At 42.5% G+C, this 25,243-nt stretch overlaps 1 protein-coding gene across 4 annotated transcripts; it reads right to left on the bottom strand.

Annotated features, from left to right (window-relative positions):
- Positions 1 to 432: 432 nt before the first annotated feature.
- On the bottom strand, positions 433 to 25,243 carry smad5 (SMAD family member 5). Of its 4 annotated transcripts, none has more exons than XM_036943441.2 (9): positions 24,866 to 25,082; positions 20,390 to 20,620; positions 19,960 to 20,153; positions 19,326 to 19,541; positions 18,352 to 18,630; positions 13,196 to 13,297; positions 8,958 to 9,179; positions 2,529 to 2,785; positions 433 to 2,219 (listed from the first exon to the last, which is right to left on the bottom strand). In XM_036943441.2, exons 3-9 carry the CDS (start codon positions 20,144 to 20,146, stop codon positions 2,076 to 2,078), a joined length of 1,407 nt encoding a protein of 468 aa, XP_036799336.1. In that variant the 5' UTR covers positions 20,147 to 20,153; positions 20,390 to 20,620; positions 24,866 to 25,082; the 3' UTR covers positions 433 to 2,075. The 4 variants fall into 4 exon arrangements, with proteins under 4 accessions (XP_036799336.1, XP_090054987.1, XP_036799338.1 ...); XM_090198861.1 differs by having other exon boundaries at positions 18,358 to 18,630; positions 24,866 to 25,038; XM_036943443.2 differs by having other exon boundaries at positions 18,358 to 18,630; positions 19,960 to 20,620; positions 24,866 to 25,243.

Genomic DNA, 25,243 nt, shown 5'->3' with positions numbered 1-25,243 from the left:
TGTAGTGCCGCACCATTAAAATGTCAGCATCGCAACTAAAGTATCCACCAATGCTTGTTTTTCAATAGAAGTTGTCGTGACAACAGACAAGTATTCACAAAAGTGTTAAAACATAATATAAATCAGGTGAATAAACATGTAGTCACTGTTACCCATTACCGGTTAACTTTGTGCTAATGAAGTTGATTCTGTCATATCAGAATAATGCCACAAACTGTACCCTACACAGAAAACTTACCTCCACAAGATAAAAACATAAAAAAGATGGTTAATGAATACAGAAAGTCATTCTGTCACTTGAACATATACGGTATGTACAGAGAACAGACCCAGCATCATTGACAACTTCATTGATCAGTTCTCCTCTGAGAAGTGTGATGTTTCTCGCTTGTCACCTGCTCAAAACATTCATTAAATGAACTCATATCATAGTTATCAGTTAGACATACTTTATTTAAAAATGGCAGTAACTCAAGTTTTTCTAGTGATAGAAACTATAAAATGGAAACATTGAGATCTGAGTCTTAATAGTAAACATAATGATATCTATACCTTAGATGTATAGCATTAGAAAACATGGCAAAAAAAAAAAAAGTTTGCAAAGTAGTTTGACTGTGGTAAATTTGTAGTAGTAGTGATATACATTTCATTATTATTATTTTTTAACTAAAAAAAAAAAAATACAGAAAGAAAATATTTCAAACATTTTATGCAAAATCCTTAAAAAAAAACATTTAAAATATAAAGTAAGGTACATGCTTTCCAGTCCTACTACTCTCAATAGAATAAGCACATGGTTGGTAGTTGATGACTCAGAGCAGTACTTTGTTCATTATTTTGTGCCGCTACTCTACTTTAATCTTCTGCTTGTAGCCTCCATTTTTCTTTCTTTTAATTCTGCTGCCCTGGGTTCAACATCCCTTCTGCAGACAGATACTGTAAACAGTTCAGCCTTTTAACATCTCCTTTTACTCATTAAAACATTAAAATAAAATAAACAATGTAAAAAAAAAGGGGGGGGGGCACCATTAAGACACTGAAGAGATGGGGTTGAGAGTCTGGTCTAGGGGTGGGGGACCATTAAGACACTGAAGAGATGGGGTTGAGAGTCTGGTCTAGGGGTGGGGGACCATTAAGACACTGAAGAGATGGGGTTGAGAGTCTGGTCTGGGGGTGGGGGACCATTAAGACACTGAAGAGATGGGGTTGAGAGTCTGGTCTAGGGGACCATTAAGACACTGAAGAGATGGGGTTGAGAGTCTGGTCTAGGGGTGGGGGACCATTAAGACACTGAAGAGATGGGGTTGAGAGTCTGGTCTGGGGCACCATTAAGACACTGAAGAGATGGGGTTGAGAGTCTGGTCTAGGGGTGGGGGACCATTAAGACACTGAAGAGATGGGGTTGAGAGTCTGGTCTAGGGGTGGGGGACCATTAAGACACTGAAGAGATGGGGTTGAGAGTCTGGTCTAGGGGTGGGGGACCATTAAGACACTGAAGAGATGGGGTTGAGAGTCTGGTCTGGGGGACCATTAAGACACTGAAGAGATGGGGTTGAGAGTCTGGTCTAGGGGTGGGGGACCATTAAGACACTGAAGAGATGGGGTTGAGAGTCTGGTCTGGGGGACCATTAAGACACTGAAGAGATGGGGTTGAGAGTCTGGTCTGGGGCACCATTAAGACACTGAAGAGATGGGGTTGAGAGTCTGGTCTGGGGGACCATTAAGACACTGAAGAGATGGGGTTGAGAGTCTGGTCTGGGGGACCATTAAGACACTGAAGAGATGGGGTTGAGAGTCTGGTCTGGGGCACCATTAAGACACTGAAGAGATGGGGTTGAGAGTCTGGTCTAAGGGGGGGGGGGGACCATTAAGACACTGAAGAGATGGGGTTGAGAGTCTGGTCTGTTGGGGGGGGTTAACCATTAGGGCACTAAAGAGATGGGGTTGAGAGTCTGGTCTGTGGGGTACCCATTAGGACACTGAGGAGATGGGGTTGAGAGTCTGGTCTGTTGGGGGGGGTTAACCATTAGGGCACTGAAGAGATGGGGTTGAGAGTCTGGTCTGTGGGGTAACCATTAGGACACTGAGGAGATGGGGTTGAGAGGAGAGCCCATCTGTGTCAGCACTTTATCCAGCCACTGCAGAGGGCCGTGAAGGTGCACTTCTATCCAACAGGGGGTGCTGGTGACATCTTGTCGGTGATACTCGGCTCCCCAGCCCTGTTGGGGGGGGGAGCGAGAGAGAGAAAGTTAAAGATGGGTCATATTCAGTAAATGGTAAAAAAAAAAAAAGGAATGAAACAGCGAATTTGTCCAATCAGAAATGCTTGTTTTCCATTTCAGTGTTACGCCACAGTGTGCCCCAGTGTTATTCTCAACATTGCCGAGTTGCTCTTTCAATGAAATTAAGATAACTGTTTCAAATTATTTCCACAAAACATCTTTTTTTTTTTTTATCATAAAGCAGTGAACTGTACATAGTACTGAAACTAATATCATTGTTGAATCAAAATGTAAATTGTATATCACCTTTACAAAGCTCATGCGGATGGTGCACATCTTGGTCAGTTCGTAGACCGCCTCAAAGCCATGGTTCACAGACTGGGCCAGCAGCTGAGCAAATTCCTGGTTGTTAAAGATCTTCAGACTGCAGCCACTAGGGATCTTACACACCGTGGTGGGGTGGAAACCATGATGATAGTTACAGTTACGACTCTGAACGAAGATACTGGTGTCACTCAGACACTCTGCATACACCTCACCTCCTACATAGTACAGGTGGACACCTGAGGGAGTGAGAGAAAAAAAAGAGAAAAATGCTCCATCAGTACAGTAATATCTAATGCTTGTGTTTCTAGCTCCATCAGTACAGTAATATCTAATGCTTGTGTTTCTAGCTCCAACAGTGCAGTAATACCTAATGCTTGTGTTTCTAGCTCCAACAGTACAGTAATATCTAATGCTTGTGTTTCTGGCTCCATCAGTACAGTAATATCTAATGCTTGTGTTTCTGGCTCCATCAGTACAGTAATACCTAATGCTTGTGTTTCTAGCTCCAACAGTGCAGTAATACCTAATGCTTGTGTTTCTGGCTCCAACAGTGCAGTAATACCTAATGCTTGTGTTTCTAGCTCCAACAGTGCAGTAATACCTAATGCTTGTGTTTCTAGCTCCAACAGTACAGTAATACCTAATGCTTGTGTTTCTAGCTCCAACAGTACAGTAATATCTAATGCTTGTGTTTCTAGCTCCATCAGTGCAGTAATACCTAATGCTTGTGTTTCTAGCTCCAACAGTGCAGTAATATCTAATGCTTGTGTTTCTAGCTCCAACAGTACAGTAATACCTAATGCTTGTGTTTCTAGCTCCATCAGTACAGTAATACCTAATGCTTGTGTTTCTAGCTCCATCAGTACAGTAATATCTAATGCTTGTGTTTCTAGCTCCATCAGTACAGTAATATCTAATGCTTGTGGTTCTAGCTCCAACAGTACAGTAATATCTAATGCTTGTGTTTCTAGCTCCATCAGTACAGTAATATCTAATGCATGTGTTTCTAGCTCCATCAGTACAGTAATATCTAATGCTTGTGTTTCTAGCTCCATCAGTACAGTAATATCTAATGCATGTGTTTCTAGCTCCATCAGTACAGTAATATCTAATGCTTGTGTTTCTAGCTCCATCAGTACAGTAATATCTAATGCTTGTGGTTCTAGCTCCAACAGTACAGTAATACCTAATGCTTGTGTTTCTAGCTCCATCAGTACAGTAATATCTAATACTTGTGTTTCTAGCTCCATCAGTACAGTAATATCTAATGCTTGTGTTTCTAGCTCCAACAGTACAGTAATATCTAATGCGTGTGTTTCTAGTTAACAGTACAGTAATATCTAATGCTTGTGTTTCTAGCTCCATCAGTACAGTAATATCTAATGCTTGTGTTTCTAGCTCCAACAGTACAGTAATACCTAATGCTTGTGTTTCTAGCTCCAACAGTACAGTAATACCTAATGCTTGTGTTTCTAGCTCCAACAGTACAGTAATATTCTAATGCGTGTGTTTCTAGCTCCATCAGTACAGTAATATCTAATACTTGTGTTTCTAGCTCCATCAGTACAGTAATATCTAATGCTTGTGTTTCTAGCTCCAACAGTACAGTAATATATAATGCTTGTGTTTCTAGCGCCAACAGTACAGTAATACCTAATGCTTGTGTTTCTAGCTCCAACAGTACAGTAATACCTAATGCTTGTGTTTCTAGCTCCATCAGTACAGTAATACCTAATGCATGTGTTTCTAGCTCCAACAGTACAGTAATATCTAATGCTTGTGTTTCTAGCTCCATCAGTACAGTAATATCTAATGCTTGTGTTTCTGGCTCCATCAGTACAGTAATATCTAATGCTTGTGTTTCTGGCTCCATCAGTACAGTAATACCTAATGCTTGTGTTTCTAGCTCCAACAGTACAGTAATACCTAATGCTTGTGTTTCTAGCTCCAACAGTACAGTAATATCTAATGCTTGTGTTTCTAGCTCCATCAGTGCAGTAATACCTAATGCTTGTGTTTCTAGCTCCAACAGTGCAGTAATATCTAATGCTTGTGTTTCTAGCTCCAACAGTACAGTAATACCTAATGCTTGTGTTTCTAGCTCCATCAGTACAGTAATACCTAATGCTTGTGTTTCTAGCTCCATCAGTACAGTAATATCTAATGCTTGTGTTTCTAGCTCCATCAGTACAGTAATATCTAATGCTTGTGGTTCTAGCTCCAACAGTACAGTAATATCTAATGCTTGTGTTTCTAGCTCCATCAGTACAGTAATATCTAATGCATGTGTTTCTAGCTCCATCAGTACAGTAATATCTAATGCTTGTGTTTCTAGCTCCATCAGTACAGTAATATCTAATGCATGTGTTTCTAGCTCCATCAGTACAGTAATATCTAATGCTTGTGTTTCTAGCTCCATCAGTACAGTAATATCTAATGCTTGTGGTTCTAGCTCCAACAGTACAGTAATACCTAATGCTTGTGTTTCTAGCTCCATCAGTACAGTAATATCTAATGCGTGTGTTTCTAGCTCCAACAGTACAGTAATATCTAATGCTTGTGTTTCTAGCTCCAACAGTGCAGTAATATCTAATGCTTGTGTTTCTAGCTCCAACAGTACAGTAATATCTAATACTTGTGTTTCTAGCTCCATCAGTACAGTAATATCTAATGCTTGTGTTTCTAGCTCCAACAGTACAGTAATATCTAATGCGTGTGTTTCTAGTTAACAGTACAGTAATATCTAATGCTTGTGTTTCTAGCTCCATCAGTACAGTAATATCTAATGCTTGTGTTTCTAGCTCCAACAGTACAGTAATACCTAATGCTTGTGTTTCTAGCTCCAACAGTACAGTAATACCTAATGCTTGTGTTTCTAGCTCCAACAGTACAGTAATATTCTAATGCGTGTGTTTCTAGCTCCATCAGTACAGTAATATCTAATACTTGTGTTTCTAGCTCCATCAGTACAGTAATATCTAATGCTTGTGTTTCTAGCTCCAACAGTACAGTAATATATAATGCTTGTGTTTCTAGCGCCAACAGTACAGTAATACCTAATGCTTGTGTTTCTAGCTCCAACAGTACAGTAATACCTAATGCTTGTGTTTCTAGCTCCATCAGTACAGTAATACCTAATGCATGTGTTTCTAGCTCCAACAGTACAGTAATATCTAATGCTTGTGTTTCTAGCTCCATCAGTACAGTAATATCTAATGCTTGTGTTTCTGGCTCCATCAGTACAGTAATATCTAATGCTTGTGTTTCTGGCTCCATCAGTACAGTAATACCTAATGCTTGTGTTTCTAGCTCCAACAGTGCAGTAATACCTAATGCTTGTGTTTCTGGCTCCAACAGTGCAGTAATACCTAATGCTTGTGTTTCTAGCTCCAACAGTGCAGTAATACCTAATGCTTGTGTTTCTAGCTCCAACAGTACAGTAATACCTAATGCTTGTGTTTCTAGCTCCAACAGTACAGTAATATCTAATGCTTGTGTTTCTAGCTCCATCAGTGCAGTAATACCTAATGCTTGTGTTTCTAGCTCCAACAGTGCAGTAATATCTAATGCTTGTGTTTCTAGCTCCAACAGTACAGTAATACCTAATGCTTGTGTTTCTAGCTCCATCAGTACAGTAATACCTAATGCTTGTGTTTCTAGCTCCATCAGTACAGTAATATCTAATGCTTGTGTTTCTAGCTCCATCAGTACAGTAATATCTAATGCTTGTGGTTCTAGCTCCAACAGTACAGTAATATCTAATGCTTGTGTTTCTAGCTCCATCAGTACAGTAATATCTAATGCATGTGTTTCTAGCTCCATCAGTACAGTAATATCTAATGCTTGTGTTTCTAGCTCCATCAGTACAGTAATATCTAATGCATGTGTTTCTAGCTCCATCAGTACAGTAATATCTAATGCTTGTGTTTCTAGCTCCATCAGTACAGTAATATCTAATGCTTGTGGTTCTAGCTCCAACAGTACAGTAATACCTAATGCTTGTGTTTCTAGCTCCATCAGTACAGTAATATCTAATGCGTGTGTTTCTAGCTCCAACAGTACAGTAATATCTAATGCTTGTGTTTCTAGCTCCAACAGTGCAGTAATATCTAATGCTTGTGTTTCTAGCTCCAACAGTACAGTAATATCTAATACTTGTGTTTCTAGCTCCATCAGTACAGTAATATCTAATGCTTGTGTTTCTAGCTCCAACAGTACAGTAATATCTAATGCGTGTGTTTCTAGTTAACAGTACAGTAATATCTAATGCTTGTGTTTCTAGCTCCATCAGTACAGTAATATCTAATGCTTGTGTTTCTAGCTCCAACAGTACAGTAATACCTAATGCTTGTGTTTCTAGCTCCAACAGTACAGTAATACCTAATGCTTGTGTTTCTAGCTCCAACAGTACAGTAATATTCTAATGCGTGTGTTTCTAGCTCCATCAGTACAGTAATATCTAATACTTGTGTTTCTAGCTCCATCAGTACAGTAATATCTAATGCTTGTGTTTCTAGCTCCAACAGTACAGTAATATATAATGCTTGTGTTTCTAGCGCCAACAGTACAGTAATACCTAATGCTTGTGTTTCTAGCTCCAACAGTACAGTAATACCTAATGCTTGTGTTTCTAGCTCCATCAGTACAGTAATACCTAATGCATGTGTTTCTAGCTCCAACAGTACAGTAATATCTAATGCTTGTGTTTCTAGCTCCAACAGTACAGTAATATCTAATGCTTGTGTTTCTAGTTAACAGTACAGTAATACCTAATGCTTGTGTTTCTAGTTAACAGTACAGTAATACCTAATGCTTGTGTTTCTAGCTCCATCAGTACAGTAATACCTAATGCTTGTGTTTCTAGCTCCATCAGTACAGTAATACCTAATGCTTGTGTTTCTAGCTCCAACAGTACAGTAATACCTAATGCTTGTGTTTCTAGCTCCAACAGTACAGTAATACCTAATGCTTGTGTTTCTAGCTCCATACGTACAGTAATATCTAATGCTTGTGTTTCTAGCTCCAACAGTACAGTAATATCTAATGCTTGTGTTTCTAGCTCCATCAGTACAGTAATATCTAATGCTTGTGTTTCTAGCTCCATCAGTACAGTAATATCTAATGCTTGTGGTTCTAGCTCCAACAGTACAGTAATATCTAATGCTTGTGTTTCTAGCTCCATCAGTACAGTAATATCTAATGCTTGTGTTTCTAGCTCCATCAGTACAGTAATATCTAATGCTTGTGGTTCTAGCTCCAACAGTGCAGTAATACCTAATGCTTGTGTTTCTAGCTCCATCAGTACAGTAATACCTAATGCTTGTGTTTCTAGCTCCAACAGTACAGTAATATCTAATGCTTGTGTTTCTAGCTCCAACAGTACAGTAATACCTAATGCTTGTGTTTCTAGCTCCATCAGTACAGTAATATCTAATGCTTGTGTTTCTAGCTCCATCAGTACAGTAATATCTAATGCTTGTGTTTCTAGCTCCAACAGTACAGTAATATCTAATAATGCTTGTGTTTCTAGCTCCATCAGTACAGTAATATCTAATGCTTGTGTTTCTAGCTCCAACAGAACAGTAATATCTAATGCTTGTGTTTCTAGCTCCAACAGTACAGTAATATATAATGCTTGTGTTTCTAGCTCCATCAGTACAGTAATATCTAATGCTTGTGTTTCTAGCTCCAACAGTACAGTAATATTCTAATGCTTGTGCTTCTAGCTCCAACAGTACAGTAATACCTAATGCTTGTGTTTCTAGCTCCAACAGTACAGTAATACCTAATGCTTGTGTTTCTAGCTCCAACAGTACAGTAATACCTAATGCTTGTGTTTCTAGCTCCAACAGTACAGTAATACCTAATGCTTGTGTTTCTAGCTCCATCAGTACAGTAATACCTAATGCTTGTGTTTCTAGCTCCATCAGTACAGTAATACCTAATGCTTGTGTTTCTAGCTCCAACAGTACAGTAATACCTAATGCTTGTGTTTCTAGCTCCATCAGTACAGTAATATCTAATGCTTGTGTTTCTAGCTCCAACAGTACAGTAATACCTAATGCATGTGTTTCTAGCTCCAACAGTGCAGTAATATCTAATGCTTGTGTTTCTAGCTCCAACAGTACGGTAATACCTAATGCTTGTGTTTCTAGCTCCAACAGTACAGTAATACCTAGCAAATAAATAACACAACCCAGAATACAATTTTTTTTTTTTTAAATGCATGTTTTAGTTGAATATCATGCATGTTTGTCACCATTTCTTCCCCACACTTTCTCTAAACCCCTCATCTAATTTCAATCTTCACAACCTCATCAACTAATCTATTAATCTCAATGTGATGCCGTGTTCACCTTCGCCGATGTGGCACCGCGCGCGTGTGTTTGTTTATTTATTTATTCTCACCTTTGCCGATGTGGCGGCGTGTGTTCTCTATGGTTGAGTTACGGTTGACGTTGGAGAGCAACCCCAGGCAGAAGCGGTTCTTGTTGTTGGAGGGGTCGGTGAAGCCGTCCACCAGGACGCTGGTAGAAGAAGCATGGTAGGCCTCACCCACTCTGTTGTTCAACTCATAGTACACAATACTGCACCAGTGGCTCGGTTCCTCGTACTCCACTGGCTGCACATCTACAGGGAGAAGGTGGAGCGGAGGTTTAACTCATAGTACACAATTCTAGACCACTGGCTCGGTTCCTCATACTCCACATCTACAGGGAGGAGGTGGAGCGGAGGTTTAACTCATAGTAAACAATTCTAGACCAGTGGCTCGGTTCCTCGTACTCCACATCTACAGGGATCTTTCTTTGTTGTAAAGGAAAATGGATGCGTAAATCTTGAAATGTACCATTTCAAATGTGATCAATTCATGAATGATGTGGTGCATTGGTAGTGCCCATAGTTCCTTTTCAGTCAGTCAACTTCGGTACAACATATTATGGGCAGTCGCGCCTGACGAGGCCAATGAAATCTGTGCCTCACTGGGAGCCAAAGCCTTCCACAGGTGATAAACGTGAGGCTTGGATTCATTCCTTCAATTGTTCAGCTCATCACTTCGGCGTGAACACTACCTTAAAACAAAACTGGAAAACGAGACAGTCTTACGTTGCGCCGACTAAACGGTCCCTAGGTGGTATATTCTCATTCTAAAAAGGGAATAAGTTCCAAGATGTTATGTCTCTATTTAAGGCTCTTATACATGTTACTACGGCCTCTGCTGGTATAAGCTGCAATTGGTCTGGTGTCAAGTTCACCAGTGTCGCCATACTTGAGTTACCGTCTTCGCCATAATTAAAAATGAACGGTATGTAGAAAGTTGTGCTCCACTCCATTTTGGGATATAACATGTTATAATCCTTTATAAATTGTCTCGTCTAACTGTATAAAGTGCCTTATGAATGTATACGGAGCAAACTATCCCTAGTGGTTAGAGCGTTGGACTAGTAACCGGAAGGTTGCAAGATCGAATCCCCGAGCTGACAAGGTACAAATCTGTCGTTCTGCCCCTGAACAAGGGGCAGTTAACCCACTGTTCCTAGGCCGTCATTGAAAATTTTAATTTGTTCTTAACTGTCTTGCCTAGATAAAAGGTAAAATAATAAAAAAATATATATAATAATTGCCAGGTATGTTGTAATTTATGTGGTGAATATTTTTTATAATGGCATCTCTGAAGCTAGCTGATTGGTTGTATTTTAAACCTTGGTTCACGTTACTGTAAAATACAGCACGTGTTCTCGTGATGTGCATTCTTTGTAAAACTATACGATAGCATTGTGTTATTATATCCATGTTGGTCGTTCATTTATGACTATGGTGAAGACCGAGCTGGAGGAATGTAAATTCATTAACTGAACACCTACGCTGTGTGTTTCATTGCCAGACTAATAACACAGGGCACTCGTCTGAACTAGATGATCCTGTGTGCGCGTGTCAGTCCTGCAAAGTAGTGACAGTCAAGAATCTAAGGGGTTACACTAATAAGCCCGGGTACGGGTTTGTAACACTCACGTTTATCGTCTCGTATGTCTCGGCGCACGGTCAAGCTGCCCTCAGTTTGTGCTCGAGACTAGGGGAAGGCTGGCACTGTTCCCCTACTAGTCCGCAACGCAGGTTCTCTTGACAATTGTGTAGCATTCTTTAGGGGGCTTGGTGTTCCCAATACGGACTTCCTCTTTCGGGTGGCCGTACCTCAGCTGAGTCGAAGTTGAGGGACGCGGAAGCGGTTTGGGTCGGTCTGGTCGAATGTCTCCCGGCTCCTGTATGCTCTGTCCCCGGTTACGGGGAAGTATCCGAAGAGAGAGGGTGACCAGGTTCATGCATTTGCCTTGGTTAAGCACCGCTTGACTCTCTTTCCAAGAAGGGTCCAGGTCCCACCTTGGTGATCCATGTCTTACGTAGACCTGAGACCAAATTAGCGAACAAGCGCTGCATATCGTGCTAGCCAGGTTTAACCAACTTGCAGAGGCAAGCTAGCTACTGGCTAGCTATTCCGGCTTCCTTTAACAGTGGAATTGCGTCGATAGCTCGCTTGTTTAGTATTAACGTAGCTAGCGTTAAATCGCTTGGTTATTCTAAACGGAACATGCTGCTGTCAGAAGCCTTAATGGCTAACATCAGCTAACATACATAACCTCCGGCGAATGCAGCTCATTGTCTTTCCCCCGGCGTTATGGCAATCACATTTCTATTTCCAATTCCTGGGAGTTGGAGGGAGTGGGGCTTACGGGCACCTATCAATGAGGAAGGAGCCGCCGAGCGCTCGGCTCAGGTAACCCCCCCTGGAGCGAGGGGCCTTAGCATGGGTCTGAGCCCCTCCACAAGAACATTACAGTAACATCAATTCCCCCCCCCCCCCCCCCCCCGTTTGGTCCCAGCCAAACAGGGTGCTACGTCAGTCATTGCCGGAGCCCCGTGTACATAGATGAGGTAAAGCAGAAGTTGTAGCGGTAAAGTGGCCAATGGAACGCAGACGTTGTAAACAGGCCCACAAATGTGGTTACTTAAGTCCGATTTGGCTGCATAACATTTAGAATAGGGGTGTGCAGACATGGCCATACTTGTTTTGAAATTGAAAAGTTGATAGTCGGATAGGATGATAGTTGTGATAAAAATACATTAAATTATTTTTTTTAAAGTGTTAAAATATGCGTTTTAAATTGATTTTGGCAAAATACCTCCCTGCTTAATAGCTGCAGATTAGGAGCAGCGCGCGGATGGGTGTGCCCTCAATTTGCAGCGGGCAGCCAACTTTGTCGGATTAAACATCCTCATTTTCATACCCTTACCCTGCTTATTAGATATTATGCACATCGATAGCTTGATAGCAAACGTCCTCGCCATGTGATGCATCACAGTAGCAGGCAGCAGTAAACTAAATGATCAGACCGAAAACATTAGCGAAAAAAGTGATAGGGGTGTAATTATGAAGCGAGTGGGCAGAGAAATACAGCGTCACTCTATCCAATCAGAGCAGCAGGATCAACGTACAGCCCACCCTTCTCTTTACAGACAGGTAAACTAGCCAGTTGAGTTAATTAGACCATGTAAAACCTTAATACGACTGACTGACATGAGAAAGTGTTTTTTGTAATTATCAGTGATCATAAATCGTATCCAGGAAATTGCCCATTTCTGTTACAAGACCCGTTTTGGCCAACTACTCAGCACACCCCCTAATGTAGTAGTAGTCTCCTTTCATGTTTAGAAGAAGTGGCGGCTAAATGCTAATTCCCGTTCCTATAAGGTGATTAGCATAGCTAGCATACAGAAATCGGTGATGTTTTTTAATTTTATTATTACTGTAATGCAGTTCATTGGTGTTGACATGTGTTGGTCTTGACATCCATACAAGCATTATACTCCGATTTTTACTTCAACATTGTGACATACATGTAAACAATTCCCTAAATGTAGGTTCGTTTTTCGGGGGGGGGAGAGAGACAATGAGGAGATACTGGATTCCCCCCCAAACGTTTCCATGGCAATTCCATTGTTTGGTCCAGTTCAATTGACCTCTTTACTGCATCTATAAGGGGTCTGACTTCATCCAGGCTGTACAGTCTCACGTTTGAACACCTGTCCATGTTAAACCCCTAAAAGTATAAGCCATTGAAGGGGGGGGGGGGCTGTCCCTGTTCCAACTGGGTTACAAACCTGCCCATTTTAGAGTGGCCTTTTATTCTCCCCCAGCACAAGGTGCACCTATGGAATGATTCCGCTGTTTAATCAGCTTCTTGATATGCCACACCTGTCAGGTGGATGGATTAGCTTGGCAAAGGTGAAATGCACAGGGATGTAAACAAATTTGAGCGTAAACAAATTTGAGCAAAATCAGCTTCCATCTTTCATTTTAGCTCATGAAACCAACCCTTTACATGCTGGGTTTATATCGTTGATCAGTATAGATCCTTCAACCGAAGTCACGAGAGTGCGACTCCCCGTAGTATGTTGTACCTCGTTTCTCTCCTTCAGGGAACAGTAGGATTTCAGTTTGTATTGACTGCCATGTGATCAGGTCAACGTAGACAATTAGGATAAATCAGTTCCAATGAATGAAGGATATGATGTCAGGAATCAGGAATTCCTGATTGATTAAAGTGGAGAATATTTTTTATTGTGTAAAAGTTGAAGGTCAGACTCCTCACCCCCACTAGGCATGTTCCTGGGCCCGCTGCTGCTGGTCTCCATGGACCCCTCCTGTCCCATCTGCTCGTCAGGGGGCATGTAAGCCGGGGGTGGGGTATCAGCTGGAGAGAAAAAACACCACAAATGGACAGATAGTTAAGAGACCAGATGCAGCTGATGACAAATGGCTGTCCACACACACACACACACAGAGGACTGACAACTCCCAAGAGGAGTTAAAAACCCATCCGCCACCACAGGATCTTTCTCTACCCGGAAACAGGTGTAGGGTTTCACACACATCCGCCACATGGAACACTAATGTATGGACAAGTCCCATAAGTGTTGTATTACACAACCACTGATGAGGACTGAAATTGAGAAACGTTTCAAGTGGGGTATGGGTGGGGACTGTTGGTAATGTTTTCTAATGAGAAGACTGGTCTTCCTACAGACCAAGCACCAGTGACTCAGTCAATAATTTAAAAAATAAATAAAGTGGTCAGATGAAGCAGATGCTAAGCTACAGCTTTGTTGTGCTAGCACAGACTGGTTATATGTTCCGGGATTCTTCCAATGGCATTGAGGAGTACACCACATCAGTCACTGGCTTTATCAAGAAGTGCATCAAGGACGTAATCCCCACAGTGACCGTACGTACATACCCCAACCAGAAGCCATGGATTACAGGCAACATCCGCACTGAGCTAAAAAGGGTAGAGTTGCCACTTTCAAGGAGCGGGGACTCTAACCCGGAAATGTAAGAAATCCCGCTATGCCCTCCGACGAACCATCAAACAGGCAAAGCGCCAATACAGGACTAAGAGCGAATCGTACTACACAGGCTCCGACACTCGGATGTGGCAGGGCTTGCAAACCATTACAGACTGAAGGGAAGCACAGTCGAGAGCTGCCCAGTGACAGGAGCCTACCAGAAGAGCTAAACTACTTCTATGCTTGCTCCAAGACAAATAACACTGAAACATGCATGAGAGCACCAGCTGTTTCCAGACGACTGGGTAATCATGTGATCCGCAGCCAGTGTGATTAAGACCTTTAAACAGGTCAACATTCAAAAGGCCGCAGGGCCAGACGGATTACCAGGACGTGTACTTCGAGCATGCGCTGACCAACTGGCAAGTGTCTTCACTGACATGTTCAACCTCTCCCTGTCCGAGTCTGTAATACCAACATGTTTAAAGTAGACCGCCATAACGTTCTTGGACACAGGGACTAAGGTAACCTCCCTAAATGACTACCGACCCGTAGCACTCCCGTCTGTAGCCATGAAGTGCTTTGAAAGGCTGGTCATGGCTCACATCTACACCATTATCCCAGAAACCCTAGACCCAATCCAATTTGCATAGCGCTCTAACAGATGATGCAATCTCTATTGCACTCCACACTGCCCTTTCACACCTGGACAAAAGGAACACCTTTGTGAGAATGTAATTCATTGACTACAGCTCAGAGTTCAACACCCTAGTGCCCTCAAAGCTCATCAATAAGCTAAAAACCCTGGGACTAAACATCTCCCTCTGGACATCCGCCAAGCTGATCCTCAACACAGGGGCCACTCAGGGGTGCGTGCTCAGTCCCCTTCTGTACTCCCTGTTCACTCATGACTGCATGGCCAGGCATGACTCCAACACCATCATTAAGTTTGCCGATGACACAACAGTGGAAGGCCTGATCACCGACAACGATGAGACAGCCTATAGGGAGGTGGTAAGAGACCTGGCCGTGTGGTACCAAGACAACATCTCCCTCAACGTTTCCAAGACAAACAAGATGATTGTGGACTAGAGGAAAAGGTGGATCGAGCACACCCCCATTCTCATCGACGGGGCTGTAGTGGACCATGTTGAGAGCTTCAAGTTCGTTGGTGTCCACATCAACAAACTAACATGGTCCAAGCACACAAAAACCATTGTGAAGAGGGCAAAACAAAACCTATTCCCCCTCAGGAGATTGAAAAAATTTGGCATGGGTCCCCAGATCCTCAAAAGGTTTGACAGCTGCACCAGAGCATCCTGACGTTGCATCACTGCCTGGTATGGCAACTGCTCGGCATCTGACTGTAAGGCGCTACAGAGGGTAGTGAGTAAGGCCCAGTACATCACTGGGGCCAAGCTTCCTGCCATCCAGGACCTCTATACCAGGCGGTATCAGAGGAAGGCCCCAAAAAAATTGTCAAAGACTCCAGCCACCCTAGTCATATACTGTTCTCTCTGCTACCGCACGGCAAGCGGTACCCGAGTGCCAAGTCTAGGTCCAAGAGGCTTCTAAACAGCTTCTACCCCCAAGACATAAGACTCCTGAACATCTAATCAAATGGCTACCCAGACTATTTGCATTGCCCCCCCACCCACTCTTTTACACCAATGCTACTCGGTTATCTATGCATAGTCACTTTAATAACTCTACCTACATGTACACATTACCTCAATTAACCGGTGCCCCTGCACATCGACTCTGTACCAGTACCCCTTGTATATAGTCGGCATTGTTATTTTACTGCTGCTCTTTAATTACTCGTTCCTTTTATTTCTTATTCTTATATTTTAAATTGTATTGTTGATTAGGAGCTTGTAAGTAAGAATCTCACTGTAAGGTCTACTACACCTGTTGTATTCGGTGCATGTGACAAATAAAATTAGATTGGATTTGGAAGTAGATTTTTTTATTTTTTATAAAAGCAACAAATAATTGAACAGCAGCAGTAAAAGAACAGTAGCGAGGCTATATACAGGGTATTACGGTACAGAGTCAATGTGGAGGCTATATACAGGGGGTACCGGTGCAGAGTCAATGTGGAGGCTACATACAGGGGGTACCGGTACAGAGTCAATGTGGAGGCTATATACAGGGGGTACCGGTACAGAGTCAATGTGGAGGCTACATACAGGGGGTACCGGTACAGAGTCAATGTGCGGGGGCACCTGTTAGTTGAGGTAATATGTACATGTAGGTAGAGTTAAGGTGACTACGCATAAATTCTAAACAGAAAGTAGCGGCAGCGTAAAAGACGGGGTCTGGGTAGCACATAGAAGTGACAGTACTAGCACTGCAGTGATTCAACCCTGGGGGTAATTCACCACAATTAAAAAGGCAAAAAACTATTTTCCCTGCTGCCATTATGCCTGACTACAGCAGCCCTTTTCACCAGCAAATCTCACTGGCTGGGGATATATAGTTGAAGTCGGAAGTTTACATACACTTCGGTTGGAGTCATTAAAACTCGTTTTTCAACCATTCCACAAATTTCTTATTAACAAACTATAGTTTTGGCAAGTCAGTTAGGACATCTACTTCACGCATGAAAAGTAATTTTTCCAACACTTGTTTAGTCAGATTATTTCACTGTATCACAATTCCAGTGGGTCAGAAGTTAACACACAATAAATTGACTGTGCCTTGGAAAATTCCCAAAAATGATGTCATGGCTTTAGAAGCTTCTGATAGGCTAATTGACATCATTTGAGTCCATTGGAGGTGTACCTGTGGATGTATTTCAAGGCCTACCTTCAACCTCTGTGCCTCTTTGCTTGACATCATGGGAAAATCAAAAGAAATCAGCCAAGACCCCAGATTTATTTTTTTAGACGTCCACAAGTCTGGTTCATCCTTGGGAGTAATTTCCAAACGCCTGAAGGGACCACGTTCATCTGTACAAACAATAGTACACAAGTACCATGGGACCACTCAGCCGTCATACCTCTCAGGAAGGAGACGCGTTCGGTCGCCTAGAGATGAACGTACTTGTGCTAAAAATGCAAAATCAATCCCAGAGCAACAGAAAAGGACCTTGTGAAGATGCTGGAGGAAACAAGTACAAAAGTATCTATGTCCACAGTAAAACAAGTCCTATATCGACATAGCCTGAAAGGCAGCTCAACAAGGAAGAAGCCACTGCTCCAAAACCGCAATAAAAAAGCCAGACTACGGTTTGCATCTGCACATGGGGACAAAGATCTTACTTTTTGGAGAAATGTCCCCTGGTCTGATGAAACAAAAATAGCCATAATGACCATCGTTATATTTGGAGGAAAAAGGCTTGCCAGCTGAAGAACACCATCCCAACTGTGAAGCACGGCGGTGGCAGCATCATGTTGTGGGGGTGCTTTGCTGCAGGAGGGACTGGTGCACTTCACAAAATAGATGGCATATTGAGGGAGGAAAATTATGTGGATATATTGAAGCAACATTTCAAGACATCAGTCAGTCAAATTAAAGTGAGTCTTCCAAATGGACAATGATCCCAAGCATACTTCCAAAGTTGTGGCAAAATGGCTTAAGGACAAGAAAGTCAAGGTATTGGAGTGGCCACCACAAAGCCCTGACCTCAAGCCCTGACCTATAGAACATTTGTGGGCAGAACTGAAAAAGCATGTGTGAGCAAGGCGGCCTACAAGCCTGACTCCGTTACACCAGCTCTGTCAGGAGGAATGGGCCAAAATTCACCCAACTTATTGTGGGAAGCTACCCGAAACATTTGACCCAAGTTAAACAATTTAAAAAGGCAATGCTACCAAATACTAATTGAGTGCATGTGAACCTCTGACCCACTGGGAATGTGATGAAAGAAATAAAAGCTGAAATAAATCCTTCTCTCTACTATTATTCTGACATTTCACGTTCTTAAAATAAAGTGGTGATCCTAACTGACCTAAGACAAATAATTTTTCCTAAGATTAAATGTCAGGAATTGTGGAAAAACTGAGTTTAAATGTATTTGGCTAAGGTGTATGTAAATTCCGACTTCAACTGTATATATACACACACACCAGAATAGGAGCTATGTTGGGCCCAGCGATGAGCACAGTGACTGACAGTCAACCTGATGCCGGGCTTTGTGACACTCTTTAGTTGGCATTTTGATTGTTCCCCCTGGCTGTCAGAGGACCCTGGTTTGTATCATGGACCATCATCCCAAACTGTTAGAAATCAAACCAAATTGTCCTCCACTGATTTCTAAAAATCACATTTTCACCAGGAAAACACTTTTTTTTTTTTACATACTCAGAAGGTCAAAGGGCAGTGTGAGACCAGGTGAAGTGTACAAGTGTGAATATATGACATAAGCTAACAACATATTATGTTGTAATAGCAGCCATGGTAACGGACTATCAATAAACACATAGGTGCATGATATATGATAGGAGTGTATACTGACATCTACCTGGAAGCTGGAAGGGGCTGGAGGGTCCGGAGCTGGCAGGAGAGTTGGGGTAGGTGCCCACCCCTCCGCTGGAGGCTGGGGAGGGAGGGTAGGGGGAGTTGGGGGAGATTGGGAAGGAGGAGCCGCTGCCCCCGCTGTGCTGCTGGAAGGACTCTGGGAAGGTGGCGTTCAGGGGCATGTGAGGCTCGTTGTGAGTCATGTTCCTGAACTGGACCAGGAGGCTGTGTTGGGGGTTGAACTCACTGTGGCGAGGCACCAACACCGGAGGCAGCACTGGTGGAGAAGAGATTTTATTTTTGAAATAATATATACATTGGGATTGAAGAGACTTTAAAAAGAAACCTTGAGACACTACAGTATTTCATCTGAAACCAGTGAAAACATATGTTCTCATCAGCATGACCGGTCGTCATTTGGAACTGTTGTGCATGTCAATTGAAAGGACTTGCCATCTAGCCTTTACATCTGAATGAAAGTGCTTTCAATACCAGTTCTCTTCTTATTTCCATTACATTCAACAACAACAACAACAAAAACAAACAATATACTATGATGCAGATCCTATTGATCAGGTCATTTTGAAAGTCCTTGTCCTGTGCTCTGCTCCTCCCCCTCCCTGCCTGACAGCTCCGCATGAACCAATTCAAGGGTAGATATCACGTCACTCACAAGGAGACAAGAGAACACTTCCTATCTCTAAGGAAGCAGTCAGAATGTCCCATATTGTTTTGATGAAATCACCTTGAGGGATATTTATTGGAAACTCTAATCTATATAGTGTGAAAAGTCCGTACTCTCCTTCACTTAACTTAAAACGGTAACTTAAGACAGATTAGCCTTACCGTGTCCTACACATTTCTTGTTGAAAGATGTGGACAACAGCCACAAATTAATCACACGTTTAGACTAAGGTCTTGCAATGCATTAGATTGAGTCAATACTGTAATAGGAATGAACACATGATGTACCTGGGCTCTCTACTCTCTTGTAGTGGTAGGGGTTAATGCAGACCTCCTTCTGCTTGGAGCCGAAGGGGTAGTCGCACACCTCCAGAGGTTTGAGCTCGTGGTGAGACTGTAGGTCGGGCCACCTCCACACTCTGCAGTAGATAACGTGGGGGAGACCCTTCCTGTGAGACACCTGGAGACGACCGTCCAGAGACCGAGGGATGGTCACACACTTACCTGGCAGGGCAGGAGATTAGAGAGACGGGTTTTAGGGGAAAGGTGAGAAAATATCTGGACCAAAGTATTATGATGATCACTTTCTTAAGTCATCTAGAATACTCTATGATCCAGAGAGAGAAAGACACACACACACACACACACCTGGCCTGAAATGGACCAAGTATGACACCGCACACACACAGTACACTGGGGCGGCAGGGTAGCCTAGTGGTTAGAGCGTTGGACTAGTAACCGGAAGGTTGCGAGTTCAAACCCCCGAGCTGACAAGGTCGTTCTGCCCCTGAACAGGCAGTTAACCCCCACAGTTAACCCCCAGGCCGTCATTGAAAATAAGAATTTGTTCTTAACTGACTTGCCTGGTTAAATAAAGGTAAAATAAAAAATAAAAAAACACTACAGACAGACAGACACTCACTGGGTTGTCCTGGGCTGCTAAGGGCTTTCTCCAGGTCCTCCATAGCTCCTTTCTTCTTCTTCAGTTTCTTGACCAGAGCGTCAACAGCCTTCTCAGCCCATTTCTCCTCCTCGTCCCCCTGCTTCCACCCCAGCAGACGCTTCACAGCTGGACTGGTGAAGGAGAACAGGCTGGACATAGAGGTCATGGTGCCGCTGTCCAGGGTGAGAAGGAGTGGAGCGAGGGAGAGAAATGTACCAGGAAGTTAAGGGATTGACGATTCCTCTTCTTGGATCGTGTACAACAGGGAGAGTGTGTGTTTGGGGAAGGGGAGTGTAGAGAGGAGGCTTGGCCTTGCACACCAAGGACAGGAAATAGAGGCAGGACGCAGGCAGGACACAGCTGCTGCTGCTGCTCAGGAAAGGAAAGCCTGCCGTGAGGTGGGATGTACCTTGGAGCTGGGTCACAACCAACCTCACTGAGGGGAGTGCAGTTTGGGGAACAAGTTCAGCTGAGATCAGGCCTCTGGGACACAACAGCCCAGAGGATTTACAAACGTAGCTAGTCAATAGGCAGACATAAATAGGAAAAGGACCTATTCTCTCCCTCCTCTTCTCCCTCTGGTTAGGTCCGTACCATATGATGAGGTGGCCAGAGCCTAGGTAAAGGTCTAGTGTGGAACCTGGAGGGGGAAAAAGAAGAGAAGCTGTGTTGGAAATATATTGCACAACAGAATCCTCAGGTCAGGTGACATCTACTGCCACTTAATATAATGTTTACATACCCCACATTACTCGATATCATCTACTGCATCTTGCCATCTTTATGTAATACATGTATCACTAGCCACTTTAAACTATGCCACTTTTATGTTTACATACCCTACATTACTCATCTCATATGTATATACTGTACTCGATACCATCTACTGCATCTTACCTATGCCGTTCTGCACCATCACTCATTCATATGTCTTTATGTACATATTCTTCATCCCTTTACACGTGTGTGTATAAGGTAGTAGTTGTGGAATTGTTAGGTTAGATTACTCGTTGGTTATTACTGCATGGTCGGAACTAGAAGCACAAGCATTTTGCTACACTCGCATTAACATCTGTTAGCCAGGTGTATGTGACAAATAAAATTTGATTTGATCTAAGCCCGGGACGATACCAGTATCACCATACTCCTTAGTATCATGGCAAGGAAACAAAACACTTAGTGGATTTGACTTGTTTAGGAAAACAGCCCTAATGTTGGAAACAAAACACTTAGCGGATTTGACTTGTTTAGGAAAACAGCCCTAATGTTGGAAACAAAACACTTAGTGGATTTGACTTGTTTAGGAAAACAGCCCTAATGTTGGAAACAAAACACTTAGCGGATTTGACTTGTTTAGGAAAACAGCCCTAATGTTGGAAACAAAACACTTAGCGGATTTGACTTGTTTAGGAAAACAGCCCTAATGTTGGAAACAAAACACTTAGTGGATTTGACTTGTTTAGGAAAACAGCCCTAATGTTGGAAACAAAACACTTAGCGGATTTGACTTGTTTAGGAAAACAGCCCTAATGTTGGAAACAAAACACTTAGTGGATTTGACTTGTTTAGGAAAACAGCCCTAATGTTGGAAACAAAACACTTAGCGGATTTGACTTGTTTAGGAAAACAGCCCTAATGTTGGAAACAAAAGTCATCATGCGGTTTTGTCATTTACCACCCTATAGCAGACAATATTTCACATACAGCCGCTTTTTAAGGACCAAAGAGTTGGTCGCCCAAGATTTTTTTTTGTCGAGCAGTGGCAAATAGTTAAGTAATAAGACACGAGGGGGGTGTGGTTTATGGCCAATTTACCACGGCTAAGGGCTGTTCTTAGACACAACGCAATGTGGAGTGCCTGGACACAGCCCTTAGCAGTGGTATATTGGCCATATACCACAAACTCCCGAGGTGCCTTATTGCTATTATAAACTGGTTAACAACGTAATTAGAGCAGTAAAAATAAATAATTTTCTCAAAACCCATGATATACAGTCTGATACATCGCAGCTGTCAGCATTCAGGGCTCGAACCACCCAGTTTATAAATTAAAATATTTTATGGCACACGAGATGCCTGTCTGAGTGGACTAGTCTATAGTGGAGGCCGCAGGGATGGCACACCAGTGAGGAAAGTTACGCTTTATTTCATTCCATTTATGACTTGTTAATTTAGTAGTGGCCTTCTGTTTGGCGCGCTCCTGTCAATCTTGAGTAAGGATGTGCACCCGATTAGGCCTACTTCTACGCCCATCGGCTACCTGGCCTGCGTGCAAATGTAGGCCTATAAAAATGTGTCCATTTGGGGATCTGATACTGTTTCTGGATTGGCTTAACGCACCACCACTAATGAGTTGTTGAGCTTCTCAAAGTAGTGTTTTCTTTACCTCAAAAACTGGCAAGTAAACTAAGTTTGTCTGTACATCCAATGAGAATGACAATAGTTCCTCAACGTAGCCTATTTGACAAATCTTTCCAGCTCTCTTCCCCGTCGATGACCACTCAGCATTGAAATGGGGGGGGGGATGTCACGCTCTGATCCGGTGTAAACGTCATAAAACAGGCCTACCTGATTACTTCTTATCCCTTGCACAAATAGCCTACAGCTGTGTCTGTCTGGGGCACACTGGTGTTAATAGTTCATACAATGTTTCAGGTTCCGTGAAGACAGACCATGCGTGGCCAAGGTGATTTATAGGATTTTTTTATATTAAAATTTTTTTTTTTTTTTTCAATTCTGGCTATTTTCTAACGGTGAGCTGCAATGTTTATGATGTTGGCTTTATGTAGGCTACTTTTACATATTGCCAATGGCAACAGACGTTACATTTAAATAGAATTTTGATTAACCACATGCCATTGATTTTGAGCTATGAAGACTATAAATTAAACTGTTCCACGAAAATGTGCATATGAAAATCGTAACTGACACACAGACCAGCGAAAATGGTACGTTAATAGGCAACTAAGTGCCAAGTTACCGGCAACTGCAGGAACATAAAAGGCAGAATCTGCAAAGGCCAGCAGCAGCAGAAGGATCAGGAAGAGGTTTATTTGCTATATTGATCACTGGTTCGCAGTACTTAAAGCATCAGACTTGCTCAGTAGCCTACATAAAGTTGATTTTATTCAAACACAGGGTGTGTCTATATTTGGAAAAACGTTTTTTTTTTTTTAAAAGGTGTTGAATCGATTGGTTGAAAGAACAGACTCTTCTCGGTAGACCAAGATTATTATTTTTTTTTGTCTGGGACAGCCATACTGGGTGGACAGAGACAGAAAATACAGGCATTGCTGCACAGCTGTTGAAAACAGCCCTAGCAGAGAGGATGTGAGGCCACTGAAAGCTCCTTTCTCATCATATCCCTTCCCTTACTGCACACAGCTGTCCAACAGCACCAGGCAGTTTAGAGCTTCATGTTTCATTGTTACAATAGGGGAAAAGAGCAATAGTGGAGTCCTATAGGGAATGAAATATACCTTACACTTCAGTCAACACAGGAAAAAAAAAAATTGTGAGCTTTGCATGTGTGAAGAAGTGAGATGGCAGGGTATACAAGGACAACAAAATGTAGCAGATACTAGCTAGGCTATTCACGCACTCTCTAAAGATCCATGTAGGTGTGTTGTTTCATCCATGAATATATGGATAACTTGGTAAGCAAGCTCTCCGGACACAGCCTGTCTGGTTTCTGTTGCTGTGAGGCTGTAATGCCAAGTGAGCGATGACAGCAATACAATAACGTTAACGACAGGAAACGAGGTGCACAGAGCCCCGAGTCCAGTGACTGATAACATCACTTCACACCTAAGTCTTTTCCTGCCTGGCTGTCCTGTAAGCAGGGTCAGGAAGCAACAACACAAACAAGTGTGTGGATGAAGAGTTTGACCGTCACCATGGGTACCAGGTTTGGAGAGTGCCTCTCTTCAATAACCATTGGGCAGAACAGAATCTTGTTGAGATAAAGCTGAGAAATTCAGCAAAATGTATAGCAACATTCAACAGACTTGAGAAAATAATACTGAACGTTGAGACAATTCTGACATGGCCATGCTCTGGCTACACGATGAAAGTGAAGGGCGAAACAAAGGATGGTTCCGGTAACTAAGCATGAGATGTCTCCCCATCCCCACCCAAGGTGATACTCATTAAGGTACTTGACCCATAATCAACAACCATTATACCACTGAAGCTTGAAAGCAACACATGTCCCGATTCCCTGGAATACACCTTTTTGTCGACGTTGAACAAAGTAGCTAACTTCCAAAGTAGACATTACAGTAACATTACAGTTAACTAGTACGTTTTCAATTTGATTCAATACACATAGCTAGCTAGCCATGTGTATTTCGTTTTCAGATATTCTTTATTCATAATTTTACGTATGTAGCTAAGGTTAAGTGATTATGGCTAAGAGTGGAAAATATGAATTTTATTTCCATTTCGCTAATTTTGCTAGTTCGTTAGCTCGTTGGTTAAACTCGTAGGCTAAACTTGGCTAAACGTAGCTACCGTTAGCTAGCTCGACACGCTACAAGTGAATTAAGTCAGCCAGTTGGGTTATCGAGTTGAACCGAATTGATGGCACAATCAAAAGTTGTTCGTGTGGTTTTATATGGCTGACGTTAACGAGAACACGTCCTATTTTGACCACAAATATCGTCTTTATCCCCACCCCCCCACCCCAATTCCTAGCTAACTAGCAATGTTCTCCTTCTCCACCATTCCAGAGATAACTTTTTCAATCACTTCTCCAGCTAGCTACACCCCACCCCCCTCTGGAAAAGTACCCAAGCCTAGCTTTACTGATTAAAACTTGGTAATTGTGTAGCCTACCCATGGAAACATGCTTATCTAGTGGGTAAGCTATCATTTCATCGCATACCTTTCAAGAATTGAGGCAGGCTGGTCGCTTCCTTAGTACTTTTCTCTATTTAAAGCCGGGTTTTTTTTTGCTTTTTTTTAATGTGACTTTTTTTCCCCTCCAAAGCCTTCGCCTAACTCTCCCGACTCATCTGTCCCAGCGTCAAGTAGACTGGGAGGCGGAGCGCATATCCCTCCGCTAAATGAGAGATTTGACTCTCAAATGTTCTTCATCATCTGTTTCTTCTTCTTCTTCTTCTATTTTACACTTTGTCACGAGTCTTCTTCAGATGAGGGCTATTCCATGTTAACAGAGTGATGCTGATACATTTTAAAGTGAAACATCTGGGTATGTCAAACAAAAGCCGACGATTGCAACCATACACAACTCTATGTAAAA

Source organism: Oncorhynchus mykiss, chromosome 14 (genome assembly GCF_057628025.1).
Source record: "Oncorhynchus mykiss isolate SJ-2025 chromosome 14, ASM5762802v1, whole genome shotgun sequence".
NCBI classification, from domain to species: domain Eukaryota; kingdom Metazoa; phylum Chordata; class Actinopteri; order Salmoniformes; family Salmonidae; genus Oncorhynchus; species Oncorhynchus mykiss.
This window is presented reverse-complemented; position numbering and strand designations above follow the sequence as displayed.

Coding starts and splice junctions, on each gene's coding strand:
- smad5 (XM_090198860.1), bottom strand. CDS start 20,146: ATGACCTCTATGTCCAGCCTGTTCTCCTTCACCAGTCCAGCTGTGAAG. Junction 19,542..19,959: donor TAGCAGCCCAGGACAACCCA/GTGAGTGTCTGT, acceptor CTGCCCTGCCAG/GTAAGTGTGTGACCATCCCT. Junction 9,180..13,195: donor CAGGAACATGCCTAGTGGGG/GTGAGGAGTCTG, acceptor TTCTCCCTGTAG/ATGTGCAGCCAGTGGAGTAC.